The 19,601-nt window shown below is 41.5% G+C and overlaps 1 protein-coding gene across 1 annotated transcript; it reads right to left on the bottom strand.

Annotated features, from left to right (window-relative positions):
- Positions 1-759: 759 nt before the first annotated feature.
- On the bottom strand, positions 760-19,059 carry LOC118213858 (collagen alpha-1(VIII) chain-like). Its single transcript, XM_035393068.1, has 3 exons — positions 18,981-19,059; positions 4,892-5,192; positions 760-4,468 (listed from the first exon to the last, which is right to left on the bottom strand). Exons 2-3 carry the CDS (start codon positions 5,187-5,189, stop codon positions 2,550-2,552), a joined length of 2,217 nt encoding a protein of 738 aa, XP_035248959.1. The 5' UTR covers positions 5,190-5,192; positions 18,981-19,059; the 3' UTR covers positions 760-2,549.
- Positions 19,060-19,601: the final 542 nt, after the last annotated feature.

Raw genomic sequence — 19,601 nt, 5'->3', positions numbered from 1 at the left:
TCAGGCAATCAGTAGTCAAACTAATAAATTACAGAGATGGGTACTAAACACATCCTTTTTCAGTCTGTATGGTCATCTGTTTGGTACCAGTAAATAAACTTAGTAGGCATCTAGCACCGCTCTCTGAAAAACTACCATTGTTTGATACTGTTTTTCTCAAGGACTCATCGCTTTGATCTTCAGCTGACTACACGGTGTCTACTTTATATTTCTTCACTCCACATTTTTACAGATTTTTGACAGCACGCGGTTTTAATTACATTTGATTTGCTGTACTTTCATTTTCCAAATTGTATTTTCAGTTGTATTAACAATCTCAATTTCTGTCACACCTGCTCAATTGCCTTATCATAGACTATTTTAGTAGTCATAAAATAGGGCGTTGGCTATATTTTCTCTTAAATAAAATTAGAATTTGGCAAATGATCTAAGAGGTTGGATTTGCTAAGCCTCTGTCATTAAAAAGCTTCTATAGGAGCATTTGGCAAACCTGCCACGTTCCCCTTTCTTTACATTTTATAGAATGATGGTGGTGCAGTGGGTAGCACTGTCGCCTCACAGCAAGAATGTTCTTTTGAATGCTGCCCTGGGCTTTTCTGTGTGAAGTTTGCATGTTCACCCTGTGTTTGTGTGGGTTTCCTCCGGGTACTCCAGTTTCTTCCCACTGTCCAAATGCAGGTAGGCCAATTGGAAACTCTAAATTGCCCATAGGTATGAGTGGGTGAGTGGTATTACTGCCTCTCACCCAATGCACACTGGGATAGGCTCCAGCACCACCCCCCATGACCCTGCCCAGGATAGGCGGGTATAGATAATGGATGGATGGACACTAGGTGAACTGTACCCTATCTGAGTGTCACATCCTCTTATTAACTGTGGGTGTATGTCACCTGACTCAATCTCTTTCTGCTCTAACCATCCCTTTCCGTGGGCCACTTGCAGAGACTGCATTGTGCACCTGGAGCAGGTCAATAAGGAAACAGATGTTTAAGTGGCCATTCCAACTGCACTCTTTATGGGCACTCACTTGGTGGTTTGCTTGGTATGTCCAATGCATTTGCTAAATAATAATGTGGTTAACTCTTGATGACTACTGATTTCTGAGGGCTGGCAGGAGGCATTCATCCCCATTTAATGTGAACCCATCTAATACATTAACCTACATTCAGGAAAATTGTAGTGTGCTTTTCTGGAATTTCAGCAAAAATGTTGTACTTGCTCAAGCTTGTTAAACAAATTTAAGAATAAATCCCAATGTGGTCTTTTGACAAATGAATTAAATCACTTTTTTCCCCAATCCTTGCACAACATCATGAGTTTGGCAGTTGATGGAATTTACCTAAAATATGCATGACTAGTAACATCTGCTTAAATGTACTTTTACATGTTGAATCCTGACCGTAATGTTTTTGGAAGCAACATATTGACTAATTTGTCAATATGATTTTTCATGCATTGGTAGGCACATTTAATGCTTTACTAGACTCCGCCTAGCAATACTCTTCAGGCACATTATGGAACAATACTTACTATACTATACATCTGGGTGAAACAATATATGATAAAATGGCTGACGTCTGCTTACATTTGTATGAAGAGAAAAGGTCTCAGTTCTAATTTTCCAAATTATTTCCTTGACTAGAGGTGCCACATTTGAAATGCACTGTCATCTGATGTAGCAACTAATGCATTATGACAGGTTTTCATACTATGCTTGTCTTTCTCCACTTTTAATTGTAAAAAACTCAAAAGACTGTGCTTGTCAACTCATCACCCAATCAGAAAACTGTGCATCCCCATCCATTTCAAGATAATAATACACTCTTCAGACTGTAACAGGTTATCCAGAAATAGACAACCAGTTTCAATGGCTTTATCGCTCCTCTGTATTACCAAAACCCCCTGTGCTTGAATTTGGTCTATTACACAGGAATAGGGTCCAGACAAAAAAAGATTTGATGCATTTTTCAATTAATTGTCCCCCCAAATAGTAACTTGGATTATTGCATTATAATAAAAACGTTCATATAATATAATTTTTAAGGAAAACACAGCTGCCTGTTTCATAAAACGTATACATGTGCACATGCACAACAGAGCAATATGATCTTAGGAACATTTTTGTAGTCCAATCTCCATTTATAATAAGGGTCAAAAAGAATGTCTTATCGTTTTTAGATATTGATCATTTTTTCAGGATTTTGGAAGAATCACCGACATAAAATGCAATAGATAAAATAACTTCTCTTTCTTGTTTCTCTAAAACCTGATCTGTAGCACAGTTTATATGACAGTAGCACTGAGTAGTTTTACATCCTATTTATGATCATTGTTTCTCATTCTGCATAGAAAAATACAGCTATCTTGTACCCAGCATGTGGAAATATAAAAAATAAATTGCTTATATGCCCATCAACACTGACAAGTATATTGGTAGAAACCCAGTAGCTGGTTCAACTGTCCACTTGTCACTGTCAACATCAACAGTACAAAAGGAATAAATCCTTTAAGGAAAAAATCTAAACATTTGAAATGGTTTCTTTTCTATATTACATAGGGTACAATAAGTATCCAGAAAAAGAGGAGTGTACATATTGGCCTGCATAAAGTCCTGCTGCCTGGTCTGATGGGAGTTGGATGTACACTGTGTCCCCAGGCTCTAGGGGCAGAACGGCACTCCCAGATGCCTGGTCCAAAAAGCTCTTTTTGTACTCATCATATGTGTACATCACTGGCTCATTGTTTCTGAACAGTGCCACCCACACGTTGGCACCCTTGCAGTGGATGTGGTAAGCAAAGTAGTAAATCCCAGGGATATGGCAGGTGAAGACGCCGGTGTCGGGGTTGTAGTTCTGGCCGCCATTGTACAGAAGCTTGTCGAACACCACAGGGCTACCCACTGGTGGAAACGGGGTGGTCAGCTGAGCTGTGAACGCCGGCATCTCCAAGCCGCTACCTGCCATTACTGCCCCGCTGTACTTCCCTTTCATGAAACCCCCAGGTGGGGTCTTGATGCCGTCCAGATCTGGACCCATCTCTGGCAGGATCTGACCCATGTCTGGAAGCGGGCCTGGGGGGCCAGGTGGGCCTGGGAGTCCCGGTAGCCCAGGTGAACCAGAACTACCAGGAGGCCCAATGGAGCCAGGTTTTCCTGGGGGCCCTTCAGGGCCTTGAATGCCTGGTCCTCCTTCACCTGGGAGGCCAGGTGCGCCAGGTAGACCGGACTCACCTTTTAGTCCAGGAAACCCAGGAGGCCCAATGGGTCCACTAGGACCTGTGATTCCTGGAATACCCTTAGGGCCTTGTTCACCTTGCTCACCTGGAATTCCTGCTTCTCCCTTTGGACCTGGCAACCCGCTTACTCCAGGAGATCCTGGCAATCCTTTGTGTCCACCTTCCCCTTTTGGGCCCATGGGTCCAGAAGGACCACGTGGACCAGGTTCTCCCAGTTCACCTGGAAGCCCGGATTTGCCTGGAAGCCCAGGGGGACCTGGCTCACCAGCAGGACCTGCTTCTCCCTTTGGGCCACCTGCTCCGCCCTCGCCTTTTAGCCCTGGGGCACCAACATTCCCCGGTGGCCCAATTTGGCCAGGCGGACCTTCAGGTCCAATGGGTCCTGGGGGGCCAGCTACCCCTGGTGGCCCTCCATGACCTTTGTCACCTTTTGGGCCTAGAGGACCAGGTAGACCACCCTGACCTTTGTCACCTTTTGGTCCAGGAAGTCCCGGCTTGCCAATTCCTGGCAGCCCTGGGCTCCCTGGTAACCCTGGTAGGCCTTGTTCTCCTTTGTCACCCGGAGCCCCCGGTTGTCCTGGCACTCCATCCTCACCTGGTTTACCATTGCCTGGCAACCCTGGTGGCCCTGGTGGTCCGTCTTCACCTGGTGGTCCTACCTGTCCAGGCTCTCCAGCAGGGCCTGGTTCTCCGTGCTCTCCTCGCAACCCTGGAAGACCATTTCTGCCACTTTTCCCTGGTCCTGGAGGCCCTGCAGGTCCTGGGGGGCCTGGTGGCCCACCAGGCCCCTTTGGCCCTGGCAAGCCGGGCTGGCCATTGCCTTTGTCACCTTTAGGCCCAGGCAGACCTGGAAGTCCAGGTGGTCCTTTGTGTCCAGGCTCTCCTCGGGGCCCTGGCTGCCCTGGCAACCCCTGGCCCCCTGGCTTCCCCAAGCCTGGCAGCCCAGGAGGGCCAGGAAGACCCGGAGGCCCTGGCAAACCTATTGGGCCCTCTTCACCACCAGGACCCGGCTCCCCTATTGGTCCCGGGAGTCCCACTCCTCCTGGTTTTCCTGCCACTCCTGGCATTCCAGGTTTGCCTATTCCAGGGAATCCCTGTGGACCTGGGGGTCCTGGTTTTCCTGGAGGACCTGCTATTCCAATGCCAGGTACACCTTGTGGGCCTGGGGGTCCAGCAGGACCCTGAGGCCCAACATCTCCTGGGATGCCCTTCTCACCTCTAGAAACTGTTTCACCTGAGGAAGACATAGCATGGATCAGACACAATTATTGTAATTCTTTCCCTTTGCATTTTGCTGGTAGAACTTCATTAAAAAAGTTGTTTACTCTTTTCTGTGTTTATTTGCTATGCTTGTTATGTTAAAGTATTTCATATTTTTTATCTTATATCAAACTAATTTACTGTGCTAGCTATGGTTATTAGCTAGCTATATTTACCTACAGTATGTATAGTTGCAAAATAAAGCTGTTGACTCACTGAAAAGCTGCCAGCTAAATTTACTATAATTGACCATTTTTGTTAAGTAAGCACAATCCTCTAATGAATATTTGGGTAAAGGTTTTCATGTGCCCATCCTTATTCTAGTACTCGGGAGGTGGGTGGGCAGGGGTGGGGGTTTCATTTTCTGTATGACTTCAAGTGCAACCACAATTCTGACCTTTGTCCTCCTTGCGCACTATGTCCTTTCCCTTGTTCATAGGCAGGTGCATGTAGTCCTTCCTGTACTGAGGGATCATGGGAATTTCCTTGCCATACTGAAAGTGCGGCAACTCTTTGACCAGGTATTGCTGTGGCAAGCCCTCCTTGCCATGGGGCATGTGAGGTAGCTGTGGCACGGGCTGGTGCTGCTGGGGCAGTTGCTTGTGCCCATAGTATGCCCCTCCTTGGGCATGGTGCAGTATGGACAGCTGCACCGCCACCAAGAGGAGATGGCCAGAGAGGAGGAGAATGGCCATGATCTAGAGAGATAGACAAAGAGAAAGGAAGGACATTTTTAAATTCCACTTTTTGGAAAAAAAAACAAACAAACTGCTGAGTTACAAATTGACCAGTCATCAAAACAGGACATGAACTAAAAGTAGCATATAAACTTGCACTTATCTAAATCCTTGTGGGTTACAGCAGGCATTGGATTTTCACAATCACCTGATTAATTATGCAAGTAGTGATCAACTGTAAAAACATTCAGTTAATTTAATAGGCTACTCAAGGTGAGGGGAAGGAATGTGACAGACGCAATGTCAAATATTTTCAACAACAAAGGATTTGAGTGGCTTGGTGCAACAGTACCTTCCTGGGACATTCCACACTGATGGAGTCCTTTTATTTTGCAAACAATTCCCATTTAAATCTCAGGTTGATTTTAACAATGTAACTGCATTCATTTCAAATGCATGTTGCATGTTGAAAGCCCAGCCCAACAAAGAAACCCTCAAAGGTTTCCAAAAAGCTGACACTCCTGTGAAGGAAAGGATGGAAGGAAGTTGTGCAACACAACGCTTCTAGGGAGTGTGATAGAGCAATGTTCAGGATTGACCATAAAACTAGACAACACTGAAACTGGAGCTGGATTTGACAAGTCTGTACAGTCAAACTAGCCGATTACAAATTATTGGCATATGAACAAGGCCCTGTACTGTCTCTGTAGGGATTATTGGACAGAGACAAGAAAATCATCCAAATATTGAACTGAAAAATGATACTTGTCTATACTAACCAACTCCCTTGATGCAGAAAGATGCATATCTTTCTATGGGGAAGTTTACACGAAGCATAGCTAAATAATGCTATAAACTAGCCATGATCAAATTTGATCACAAAGTTTAAACCTTTCTATGCTGAGTCGCATAGAAAGTCAATATAAACAAAGTGAATGCACAAATGAGATCATACTTCTGTTGCTGTAAATATTTGTAAAAGCTGCAAAATAGTGTGGATCTCTGCTACTAGGCTCTTAACATGCATAAACAGAAGTCATATCACTCGCAATGTCTACATGCCGGGAAACTCCCCTTGAAGCTCAGCTGAGATAAGCAGAGATATTATGCCTGATGCACCTGGCATGCATGCACGCACAGGCGTACACACACACACACATACACACTTGGAAATCCTCCAGAAAAAGCATATCCCACCTAAATCCATGAATTTCCATTTTTCAGTTCTTGTGATTCTTAGCTGAACCCAGTATTCACATTAAATCACTGCATTGGAAGGTCAGCATTTTTTTCCTACTAGGAAAAGCACACCATCCCAACTATGTAATATAGAGCAATGTTTCAGAACTAGGCTATAAGTCCCAAGTGGAGCTCTACTATTGTATCCTTGGGCAAGGTACACAGCCTGACTTGCTCTAGTAAATAAGTACGTGCTAATGGAATGCATATAAAAATGTAGGTTTCTCTGGAGAATAGTGCAAATATATATCGGCACGGTGGTGTATGGAAACTCTAAATTGCCCATAGGTATGAGTGTGTGAGTGAATAGTGAGTGTGTGTGTCCTACGGTAGATTGATAGATAGCCTGTCCAGGGTGTATTCCTGCCTCTCGCCCAATATATATATATATATATATATATATATATATATATATATGTATATATATATACAGTATATACACAACTTAAAGAGAGGCTGCAGAGCCCATTGTTTATAAGCATGAAATTAGGGTACCCATAATTTAATAGACACACCTTTCTGCTAAATTCTTTCAGTACCTTCTACTTTCTCAGCTTTCTTTAATTTGGACTAGGGTTGCAGCTATTGATAATTTTTCAATCACCATTTTTTAAAATCTCAAATAATCTATAAAAGCAGTCAATCCTTGTAATAACACTGACCCAATTTATTTTAGTCTCACAAACATCTTAGATTTGCCGTTCTCATGAAGTTAATTCGATGTGACGCCCGCCAACACACAAAACATTCAAACAAATAATCATACTCAGTGATGGGAACCTGTTTATTCTAAAACTTGTTCATTGATCAACATTGTGGGGAAATGAATAGAATTTATCATTAAAAAGGGGATCAATGACTGTGTCAAAATTCTGTTAATATTTTGTAATCAATTACATATATTAATTGTTGCAGCCTTAAATTTGGACACTTTCAATGCTCCTCTACAGTTATTCACAGATAATTCCTTCATTGTCTAACATATAGATAAAATCTAATTGTATGTCTCAGCATTTGGCTGACAGGGGTCTGAGGTGGCATACAGTATCTAACACTGAAGCTCTATAGCCAAAAAAAAAATGTGTTGAACTGAGACTAATAAATATGTAATGACCACTAGGGGTCAGCATACCCCAACCTGTGTTCAATGGTCTAACAGTAAGGGTGAAAATCCTGCATACCAGAACTATGGGGGCACTGATAGGCATACATTTTTGAGGTAGACATCACTTCTCTACCACACGGAACTCTTTCTACCATATGTCCGTCTTCTCTAGCAATGAAATTGGCAATCCTTCTAACCGCATCCACCTCGTGTGTCTCTGCCAGCTGCATTTTTACAAGAGTGAGTAATGTTTCAGGGGTGAAGGAAACCAAGGCACCCACATTTCCTTTCACAGGCCCTGATAGCTCAATTTGAAAGATCCGTCCATCTTCCCCACAATACATTGCGTGGCTGACCCCCGGAGAACGCTGCCAAATGGAAATTCAGCATCCTTCTGATGGGTAGGATGTCTCTTCGGCCCTTGTGCAACAACTCATGCTCCATGGCGATCTCATTTTTAAAACTTGAGGCCACAGTGAAACGATGTCTAACGGGGTTCTCTGAATACCATTAAAAGCCAAAGGAAAGCGTTTTTAAAACCTGGAGAGCATTTATGTAAGCATGTAAATCTGCTTGGAATGCAGTTATACATGCTTGTAAGATGCCATCAATGTTGTGAGTGCTTGTTATCACAGAACAAGCCAACACTGTTGTCAGAATTAAATTTTTAAACGCTGCACCAGCAGTATGTAATGGTAATGTGTATATTGCATGTAGCTTAAAAACTACAAAACAGGTTAAAAGGTTAAATGTGACTGTTTGACACCAATGACAGTAGACAAGATTAATGTCTATGGGTGATGCTGCGCAGTTCAAAATCTGCCTTCATGAGCAAATGACCCATCCACTGATTTTCTGTTACCACAATACTAGAACTGTGGGCTCAGTACATTCACAGTCTGGCTTGAAGTTGACTGATTTACTTAGACCTGCAGTGCAAATCAGGCACAGGAATTATGGGGGCTCTCTGAAAAACACTGTTATCCTGTAATCAGCAGCACACTCAAGGAAACTGACAAGCTGTTGGTGTGTCAAAGTCATAAGAACACACAAGAACAAAAGTCTTTAGAGAAACCTAGCATTACAAAAATGTGAGATACAATAGGGGAATGAAATGATAAAATAAGGTGAGGAAATGAAGCTCAAACAGGCCTGGGTTAACATGTGTGCTTAACATTGCTGGATGAACCGAGGTGAGTGTTACTCTATCAAAGCAGACATTTTAAGATTATTTTTGGTTGTCATTAACGAACTAAGAGAAAAATATAACTTGCATTTAATAATGAATCAAAGGTAAGGCAACTTTGAGTTTCGTCTTGTGCGTGGCTTGATTAAAATTCTATTCACAAGGTAGAGTGAATGCATAAAACTAGCATTTTATTTCCCAATTTAAGATTTATTGAGTCTCCTCAGGGTGCTTGGTTTATGCATCAATTACATGAGTAATTACCACCTGACGTCTGTGTATAATTTTGTAAACCCAGTGGAATATTGAATTGTCCCAGGCTTCAAACGCTTCCTTAGTTTTAAGGCTTTCAGCCCAATTACTGTACACATCTATGCAAATGAAGATATTTAGATACATCAATGGCAAAGACGCAGTCTTGCTAACCCTGTTTTTTTCTGGGCCTTAAACAAAAGAATGCGTAAGTGTCCCTCTATTTCAGAAATGCTCCAAAAACACTACAGTATTTCTAAGGGATGCACTGAATGTGGTACATAAAACCGAGTCTGCAGACTGTATACTGTTCCCAAGATAAGAATGTTTATCAACACCACAAAACATCATGAAAACGTCATGTTTATTCACACCTCTTCATCATGAAAGCTCTGCTTTATCTATTTGATTTCTGTCTGAAACCTGTTGGAACCTGATATTTTAGAAGTGTGTTTTTTATTCTTTTTCATTGCTCTGAATATGGGCCATAGCTTTTCACTAGTTTATGACATTCTGTTTTTACTGTTTGGCAATGCATCAACTGGCTACTCTCAGAGATCCAATAGACTTGCCAGAAGGTAAGCTCTTGTTTCCCTTCTGCCGATTCTACTTCCTAACTACAAAAGGTGAAAGTTAATAACAATAGTTTCCAGTATAAGAATTTTTAACAAGATACTTGCCAAAAGGTTCAGAGCCACTTCACACCACTTCATGAATATTCAATAAATGCAGCAAAGTTTTGTCTTCAGCTTTATAACTTTTTGGATTCACAATATGAAACTATACATCTGTTTATTCTGTCAAATATGTCATTCTAATCTCAAAGGAACCCATTCAAGGTCAGATGTGGATAGTCATGGGTCACCAAACTGCATTGCACACTTGACTGCATGAGGATGTTTTTAGTGCATTGCCAAAGTAAACATTTTCTTTCCCATGTCCTGTTTTGCAGGATATAAAATGGCACCTCACAATACCACATGGGTCTTTGGGGCAATGCAGTCAAAGCTTTCAAAAATCCATTTCCCCTTTTATGACTCCAAACCTGAATGCATGTAGCTCCATATTTGTTTCATATATAAACCAGTGCACTCACATCATTGGCTAGTCCTGTCCTTTAACCTCAATATTGTTCAGAGGTAATAGTTTTTCTTCAATGCCTACGTCAATCTGGAAATTATGCACAACTCAAATCTCATATTACATGATTTAAATAAGGTAAAATCTTGGTTCACAGTGTTCCCTTTTAAATTACTAAAGGAGAACCTTGGAGAGTTTTTCTCTGTCTGCCTTTGTTTTCAGAATGTGTACTGATCCTCTGCTGTAGGTCAGTTCTCATTTAAAAAACTTAATGAACGATGCAAATTTTGTTTTCAGTGATCCCCAAATGAAGACCACCCTCCGCCCCCATGTGTTTCCATCATAATACTAGCTTAGGCACTGAAAAACCCTTCCAAGTGAGTGGAACCAGACCAACAGTGTTTCTCCCTTCTGCAGATTCTTTTCAAGATGTTTTCACTGGCTGGCTGGGCTTGGAGGTTCCTGCTTTGCTCGTGTTTGGGTTGTTTGAGGCGTGTTCAGGTCCCTCACAGGGAGCCCGGTGCTGTCCAGGTCTGATGGCGATGAAGGGGAAATGCCGGTATGCTCTGACTTTTCTCCCAGTGCTGGCGATTTTCACAGGCGCTCGCCATCTACACCTCCCTGTGGAACTCGGCCCTCGCGCTCCCTTTGAAGAACCGGTCACGTTTCCGTGGAGAAATGCACAGACTCGCCAAAGAGCTTATAAATACACCCCGATTTGTGGCAAATAAAGGGAATCAGTGATGGATATTCTTGTTTCTTTTCTGAATGTTTGCTTTGCGGAGGGGGTGTGTGAGGGCGGGTGGGATCAGAATCAGAATGTAAGCACAGAAATAGTTCCTCAGAAAGGGAGGGTCCAAACGTCCTCTTTTTTACTGCGAACGGTTAATTTTCTCCCTATTATGCTATTATTCTGACACATTTTGCCCAGCTTATGACACTCCCTCACAGGTTTGTCCATGTATCCATGACAACTGGTAGACTTCTGACTGAAGACAAGAGTGGACCAGAAAGGGTGCCACTCCCTTGTTCCTCTTCCTCTCTGGTCCTACATTATTTTATGTCAGAACAACTGTGTATATGTTGCCTTTAACCTAACAGAATCATATGACTATGATATTAAAATGATTTATGTAGACATTGGAGAATCAATAAAATGACACTAAGTAAAATGGTCCTCATTGATTTGTATTACAAGCATTCCTGTCGTGTTGGCTTGGAGATGTGAAGCATTTCAATGGACATCACAATATAAACTCATACACATTGCCTGCTGTCATGGAAACCCTGTACCTTATTGACCATAGCCAGTTTGATGGAATGTGGGAACAACCATGGCGATACATATGCCAAGAAGAACACTGCCCTTACTTGGCACTTTAGATCAAACCCTTATTTCATCCAAATGTAATTGTGTTCTGGAATTTTAGGAAAACCACCAAGCCAGTATGTCTAAAAATAATATCCCAACAACAAGACGCATTTGAAAAATCTAACTAAGAAGAAGAAAGAAAATTAGTTCCTAGGAAATCAGGAAGGAGTCATTAGTTCTGAAGAGCATGCTAGATCTGTGCATATCATAGACAAGTACATGAGAGGCATCAGTTGTAAAGCGCTTTGGATAAAAGCGCCATATAAATGCAGTCCATTTACCATTTACATCATGAGGAGTCTGACATCAGAAATTATTGTACTGTAAAGAATTGTCTCTACAAATACAGGCTCAAAAGGATCATATCAAGATGCCCGATAACATTTATTCAAGCATGTTTGTACCAGTAGAGAAAAATATAATGTTAAATGTTTTCAATATATACAAGATTAGATGCATGAGCCCAGTACATTGTATTTTGTGAATACTATGATAAAAATGGACTTTAAACTTATATAAATATTTTTTATAGATTTAAAAAATGAAATCTCAATGAACATTAAATTCCACAGAACCCATCAAGAACTGGAAATGGTTAGTCTCTGCGCAATGAGCTCTCCTTTTCGAATACCTCATCCACTGCACATAAGCAAAAAAGATGCCTTTGAACCCAGGCCATTTTCTTTGGAGTCTGTGATTTACATATTACATCCACCTCTCCCCCTCTTTTTCCCCTTTTCTACCCCAGTGTGATATTCACAAACCACTCTTAATCCCCATTGCTGGTTATCTGGGCAAGGATTCCACAGACTAGATGGAAACAGTCCCAGATCTCATATAATCTTTGAAAAAATGTATTCATTAATTAGCACGTTTATTTATAATGTAGAATTTATGTTGGAATCTGCCACATTAATACAAAGAATAAGGTTAAAATCACAGTGTGGCATATAATTTCAGCATGACCTTGTGCTGGTTGATTTAAGACGTTTATATTCTAAGATTTAAAAAAAATGGGGGTACTGCGATTTGCTAGAAGGTTGCAAGGTATGCAAAACAATTTGAGAACACAACATAAAATATTTGTTTGTATTAAGATATCTAAAAATGTTTTCAAAATTAAATTATGAAATAATATATTTTACGAAACAGTTCCTTCAAATTTTTATTCCATGGGACATTATTGCCTGCCAGACACCTGTCCAGAGCAGGTGTGAATGTATTTGGGTTCAGAGATTTTGTTTCATTATCATCAACCCTGAAACACAGTCATGGCTCTGATCCTGGTCCACTGTGTGTAATCCTTCATTGAAAAACTGAAAACTTTTTTATCATTTTTTAACATTTCAATTACGATTTCTCTAATACCAACATTTGTATCGTTAAAGGGACGTATGAAACCAAAAAGCTCAGGTTTTCTGGGTAATACTGGACTGGGCACATCCAGGGTTTTTGTACCCTTTGCTTTCGTGGAATTGTGCGCTCCGTTTTGAACAGTCAGCACTTTTTTGGACAGGCAGTTAGCGACTAACAGCAGAAATTCTTTGAGGAGTTAGCTGCTGTGATTATGGTTCCCCTCTCCCACCGCTCAACAGAGACAGGGGGCTGAACTAAACCTGCAACTTTTCACAAAAGCTCCTCTCAGAAAGCACGGCTGGGTCACGCCGAGGAAGCGTCTCAAGTTTGTGTGATCTTTGCTGCTGCATGGGAGGGTCTGAGCACAGCACAATGGTTTTTTCTGCTCAATGTGAAGAATGACATCAATAAAAAGAGCTACTATCAATATTAACTTACTAACCACAACGTGTAAATACATTAAATTAATTTAATTCTAACTTCATATACGTGCATATGTTTGTGTCACGTGTAGGCATGGTTGAGCCAGGTTGGGCCATGGCCACCAAAATAGTATTTTAGTATCCACCCATTTATCTCGGCTGAGCTATTACAAACAATTATGAATGCACACCTAGGAAGAGCTAGCCCACATAGTTCCATGCAGGCACAACAATGTTAATAATTCTGGCTACATCCCTGGTTTGTATTTGTATGCTATTTTTTAAAAGTCTTCAAAATAGTTCATTTGAATATTACTGTATACTGATTTCTGGATCCACAGTCTGATTAATTACTTTAGTAATTAAGCTTCTCCTCTGCTGTGCCCGGAGACACTGAGCCATCTTGTGGTTGCCAAGTGAAATGGAGGAAGTGGAAAAAAAATGTGCATGGTTCTGCTCCTGAATTGGCTTGAATCCAAGAGGTGTCCGTTTTCCAGTATTAACTGCTATGTTAGAGGAACCACAACTGCAATCTTCACTTCAGCTGTGAGCTTCATCAGAGGTGTTTCAGGGGAAACCTTGTTTACATGTGACTTTCAAGTGTCTCTGATGTAGCAGTCCGAGAGAGACAGTATTCTGTCTCCGCCATATAAGATAATCCAGAAGCCTGAGACTCTTACTGACCTACGACACACCATGGTTTTGGGGTCAGCTGATGTCTCTGCTTATATAAGGAAATGTTTTACCTGTGTGAGACTGAATCTTGCAAAAAAAGTCTTCTTGTCCAATGCTGTATAATAGAAGGCAACAGAGAGAAGCCATATAAGTTTAATGTGAGAGTATTTACTCACTTGTTGCAGTGTTTATCTAAGGCTTTCTTTCTACAGTCCAGATTTCTTTGCTAAGTAGAAACGTAGCAGCTGGCTGATTGGACGTAGGATAGAGGACTTGTGTGCGATTGGGTGGTCCTCACAAATGTACATAGGATATCCCAGGGGTAGGACAGGCCTATACTTCCATACTTAGTGACATTCTAAAAATGAGTGCAAAACTTGAGAAAGATTTTAAAAAATGAGTAAGAGATATGGAGAGAGCAGTTGTGAATTCTGTTATCCCCTAGCCAGTTAAACCTGCTGAACGCTAGCTCCTTCAGAGAGAACATTCTCATTGTCTCCTACGCACTCTCAAGGAAAAACTCCCAAACTCAGGTCTGACCTGGACCCATTCCCAGCATTTCTTCACATGTGGGTGCTCTCTTTGAAGGGCATGGATAGGCCTTGTTCCTCCTGGTTTCCGAGTGGGAAAGCCTTAAAATGGAAACCTTCTGTTGAAAAATGTCAACAGGTTACCACTTAAAGAGAAGCATTGAACCACAAGGGACAATTACACAGTTTAATGGGGACCAAACATGACCTCATTCCAATGGTAGACAGCAACTCATTCTCTGTCTCTGTGCTGTGAACAAAGAATTTCCTTATACCGATTAGCACAAAAAAGTCAGCGGATAGTTAAGCACAAGTAAAGTACCTGCAAAACCATTGTGTAGCATCCCATGTTGCTGTTGAAACAATAAGTCACTATAATGTGTGCTGGAGACTTATATTTTGTCATTAGCTTTGAACATCTGATGTCTGGGAAAGGTGCACCTTCAGCTGGACCTTTAGGACTCCTTCAAAATATTACACTCCTAACAGTGACCTCATTTTGGCAATGTTTGTTACTTATTCAAATCCTAATTCATTTATTGCCAATTATACTATGAACTATATCTATAAATCCAATTTAATATACATCCTGTAGTTATCATTGATTTTTCTCTTTCTAGCTGTTATTATTTTCATGCATTTGTTTGACAGGGACATTTCCACCATATTCCTCAGTCCTGCCATTCCACAGATACAGAGCCACATCGTTCCAGGAGAATAAAGCCTGCCAAACATTCAGAGCTACAAACAGTGTGAGTCATCTCTTTTCACGAAACACATTCAGGCTGAGCCCATCTCTGACAATGAGCAGCCCCTGAGATATATGAACAGATAATCAGACCCTGGGAGCAATTTTGGCACAATCATGTTTTGATTGTCCAGAGTACACTTTTAATATTTCTGCTTTCACACCCTCCTGGTCTATAGCCATTCGAGTGTGAAATCAGTAATGCACTGGGCTGTCACAAACAAAGAAATAGTTTTGCAAAGAAAAAAGCAGCTGCCACTCTGTGGTAATACATGGTATGTACTAAATTCTTACTAAGTGTTTCTGCGGGATCATTACTTCACCTGAAATAGAGTTATATAATGTAAAAATTAAATAATATAAAACCATTATCTCCTGTAAGTATGATGCCAACAGGTAAAGGGCACAATTCCATTGTGCATGCACAAGGTTGCTGTGGGGTTAAATGCCTTTATTTGACACCTTTACATTAAATGAAAGCCAAGGCTAAAGCTTTATAGTTGCAATTAGCACATGCAGGTTCAAATGATCTAGGCAAAGTCAAGGTTTTGTAATTGACAAAGCTGCGATTCCATCTTCCCCATGCAAATGTAATGTCTTTCGATTCATCTAAAAACAAGGGTGGAATTTGGTCCGGCGGTGAACCGGATTGGCCTCAGCTGCGCCGGCTGGTGGAGAGAGCACACACACCTGGGTTGCGTTAACCAATCAGCTCAGATGCTTTAAAGGTGTGTTGCTCTCCACAGTTCGGGGCCGAGACTGGGAGCTCACACCTAGAGCTTGTTTCTGATTTTCGGTTCGGTTCGGTTCGGTTCGGTTCGGTTCGGTTCGGTTCGGTTCGGTTCGGTTCGGTTCGGTTCGGTTCGGTTCGGTTCGGTTCGGTTCGGTTCGGTTCGGAATCGGTTCGGTTTTATTTTAGTACTACAAGACAAGGAAAGTAACTGTTGGCCAGCTACAAATGGCGTGCTGAAAAGCGGTCGCTCTGTTTAATTTTTTTTTGTTTGTTATTTTAGTTTGTTTTAGTTAATTGTTTTTGCTCGGATCTCGTGAGGGAGAAGGGTGAAGGTGCTCGTTTATTTCATTTTGTGGTTTTGCGGATGCGCTCTCTAGAAAGAAAAAAACTGGTGCTACTGTACTGTTTTAAAAAACGAAATGATTTAAACTTATTTTTCATATGGGAAAATTTGTTTTGGTTATGTAACTAGCTACTAACTTTTAAAAAAAATATTCAAACCTGTATAGGGCATCAAAATAACGGCCAAGAATTAGGCCATATGACATGTGTTCTGATGATAGAAGAAATCATTCGTTTTGTGGGGGTTTTATGTTGTACACACCTGAGGACATGTTGCATGCTACCACACCAGATTAAAAAATGTAAGAAAGACTACAAGCAATTTAGTTAGCTAACATTGAGCTACATGGCTTGCTGTAGCTAACTTTTACCTCGTTTCCTTTTTTACACAGTTCTATGAGCAGTCCCCATACTAGAGTACTAGGAAATATAGCAAGCTAAACTGCTAACGACTGAGATCGCAGACACCAAAGGGGGACTTCTTGATTGCCTAGGCAATCTCACAGTACTTGGAGTTACATGAGTCGGTTGGAATTTGCAGGGTTTTTAATGAAGTAGGACTAGTACCAACTACTGTATTTCCATGGGGTTTCTGCTAGCTAACATTAGTGCAAGCTAGCTAGGTAGTCATGCAGCCAAGTTTTCGTAGGCATGTCAGTGCTGTGTTTGTATCAGAGTATAGCCTTAAAATGGAGTGCCTCCTTGTAGTCGTACATCCGAATACTGCGATGTATAGTTATTTTATTTACTTCATGGGAGCTGCGCAGGCTAGCTAGCTACTACATATGGATGTAAACCACTGAGCTTTCTCTACAATGTAAACAGAAGTAAACCAGAAGTTTAAAACCAGGATCTATGGTTGTCGAGGATTTTGTGGAAAGGTCAGAGTTCAGGAAAGTACTCAAATGTGCTGCGATTTAGTTGCAAATGGCACATGCATGGCTGTTTTTAAGGCAACTGTAAAAAGTGAAATCTCACTGTTAACATTTAAAAAAGGATTCTGTGGGCATTTGGGGCCCATCTGTCATTGGGGCCCGTTTCACTTGAAACTGTTGAAACTGCCAAGGCACACCTCTGCTCAAATTTGGCTCAACAATATGCCTCCCTTTCAATTTTTTCAAGGGGGTTTTGTTTTGTAAAGGGACTTTGGGAGTTCTCAAGTACAGCAATCAACCAGCAACATGTCTGGATTGATGATTACATCAATCCAGAAAACACCACAAACCATGACTGTTATAGGTTTCTGTAGTTCTCTGTCAGATGATACTGTGTGTTCTGTCACAATTTTGTTTCCCAGTGAGTCCCATTCACTATGGGGTGTAACATTAATATACACATTACCAAATAAACACCAGTATTTGAAATTCTACAAAAACATTGGAAATCTGTTCGACGACGACTCTGAATGCACCATTTGTGTTAAAATACATGCTGTACCTTGGCCATAATTCTGAACACAGCCAGTTTCATGACAGCATGGCCCACAACCTCCTGTCCTATGGAATGATGTCATCATATTGTTCTTAACTTCCAAACCCACTTTTCCTCTTCCATGGTGTCAGTCAGACATTTTTGGCTGTACCCAGGAAATTTCACATTTTTCCAGCTTGACTGGGCCCTTGACCCAAGTCACATTTCAAAACTCTGCTCTCCCACAGAGGAGGGGCCCCGGACACTACAGGCCCTCAATGTTCAATCCATCCTCCATGTACAGAACACCCAATGTTACCACAGAAAAACCAACATCTCTCAGGCAGAAAATCCAGGGAAATATCTCTGAAGTTTCCTTTGATGTGAAAGGAGGAATCTGTCATTTACAGGATGAGAATGGAGACCACCTCTTTCTCTCACTGTCAAAGGGAGAGTGGCAAACATCTACAACCCACTGCCAAACCCTCTTATTCTCCCAGGCGTCCTCTGGCCCTAGCTGGAGCAGCATTTATGCAAATCCTGGAGATTATGTGCACTGACCAATCCAATTCCACATGGATGCAGAGGGAAGCTGCGAACAACCACTTTGGGGTGGGGGCTGCCATTTTCTCCCTGCAAACTTGCAAGAGCAATTGCACAAGGAAGCCAAGAGCTACAGAACTGAGAAAATTCCCGAGGAATAAACCTCACTGCAACATTCTAATAGTCCACCATTCCATTTCATTTTATAGCTTCATATAATGCACTCCTGTAGCATTATACAACTTTGGCATCAGGATTGTTTCATTGTTCAAATTAAAATATTGGCAGAAAATGTAATGTTCAGAATTAATGTAGAAATCTATCATTTGAACCTTACATTCTCCAAAACTAAAGTTCCTAAAAAGGTTACCTTGCCATAAATATCATGAAGTTCATGCAGCACATTTAGCTGTTTAAGAACCGCAATAGACATGACCAAAGCACAGAATGTGACCCTTAACCTTTAGCACCTTTCGAGGTCCATCTTTCCAAGAACTATCACATTCCTAGATTCAAACCTCCCAAAATTCAAGTGGGACCTAAAATCTTAAGGATATTTTCAAACCAATTTATCCAAGAGCTCTCAACATTCCTAAATTCTCTGTCATCTCCAACACCCCTAAAACACAAGCAGGCATTCGCAGAGAATACAGCTTAAATACACTATAGCAGTGTGTGCCGTCACACACTTACACACACACACACAGGTTTCAAGCAGGCATTCCAAAAGTGATTCAGAGGAGAATGCAGCTGCCCATTTAAGACACACAAGAAAATGATTGAAGCATATCAATAGCAATGATGGTATGCCCTTACCTTTGTCTGTGTAAGGCCGTGTGAGTGGATCAACCACTGTAGATAGACAACCCTAGAAAAGAACTCTGAACAGCAGTGGAGAGTGTGCACTCAGCATTTATACACCAGTGGGCGTGGCTTAAATAGTCAGAGGAGGTGGTTGTAAACGGAGGGGTAGACAGTCAGGAGGCTGAGAGCATGGGGAAGAGAAAGACAGAGCATGGGAGAAAGAAGGAATCATAGAGGAAGGGGGGTGAAAATAGGGTAGAGGAGTGTGAGAGAGAAACAGAAAGAAGAGAGGATACATTGATTTTAAAGTGGCCCCTTTTTAGAGACTGATATTGTGTTTGTGTGTGTGTGTACGCGTGCAGCTAACTGGCAACGCATGTGATTTCTGTCTAGTTTCGATGGGGCCAACTTTAACTACCACACATATGCATAAATCAGATTCTAAACTGCGCATAGCAGGGATTTATCAACACAGTGTCTCCTGCAAACATTAGCACATTCATACCCACTCCAGGCCATATGTACTCATATTTCCTAGCAGCTTAAAAACATCGCTTCAGGGAACAAGACTAGTTCTAATGTGTGGTTGGCCTATTCACAGAAAGAGTTGCATTTCACATGACTTTTTGTGTT

The sequence above is a fragment of the Anguilla anguilla genome, chromosome 15 (assembly GCF_013347855.1).
Source record: "Anguilla anguilla isolate fAngAng1 chromosome 15, fAngAng1.pri, whole genome shotgun sequence".
NCBI classification, from domain to species: domain Eukaryota; kingdom Metazoa; phylum Chordata; class Actinopteri; order Anguilliformes; family Anguillidae; genus Anguilla; species Anguilla anguilla.
Note: the sequence above shows the minus strand (reverse complement) of the source record. Positions and strands in the feature narration are given on the sequence as shown.

Coding starts and splice junctions, on each gene's coding strand:
- LOC118213858 (XM_035393068.1), bottom strand. CDS start 5,189: ATGGCCATTCTCCTCCTCTCTGGCCATCTCCTCTTGGTGGCGGTGCAG. Junction 4,469..4,891: donor AGTGCGCAAGGAGGACAAAG/GTCAGAATTGTG, acceptor TGTCTTCCTCAG/GTGAAACAGTTTCTAGAGGT.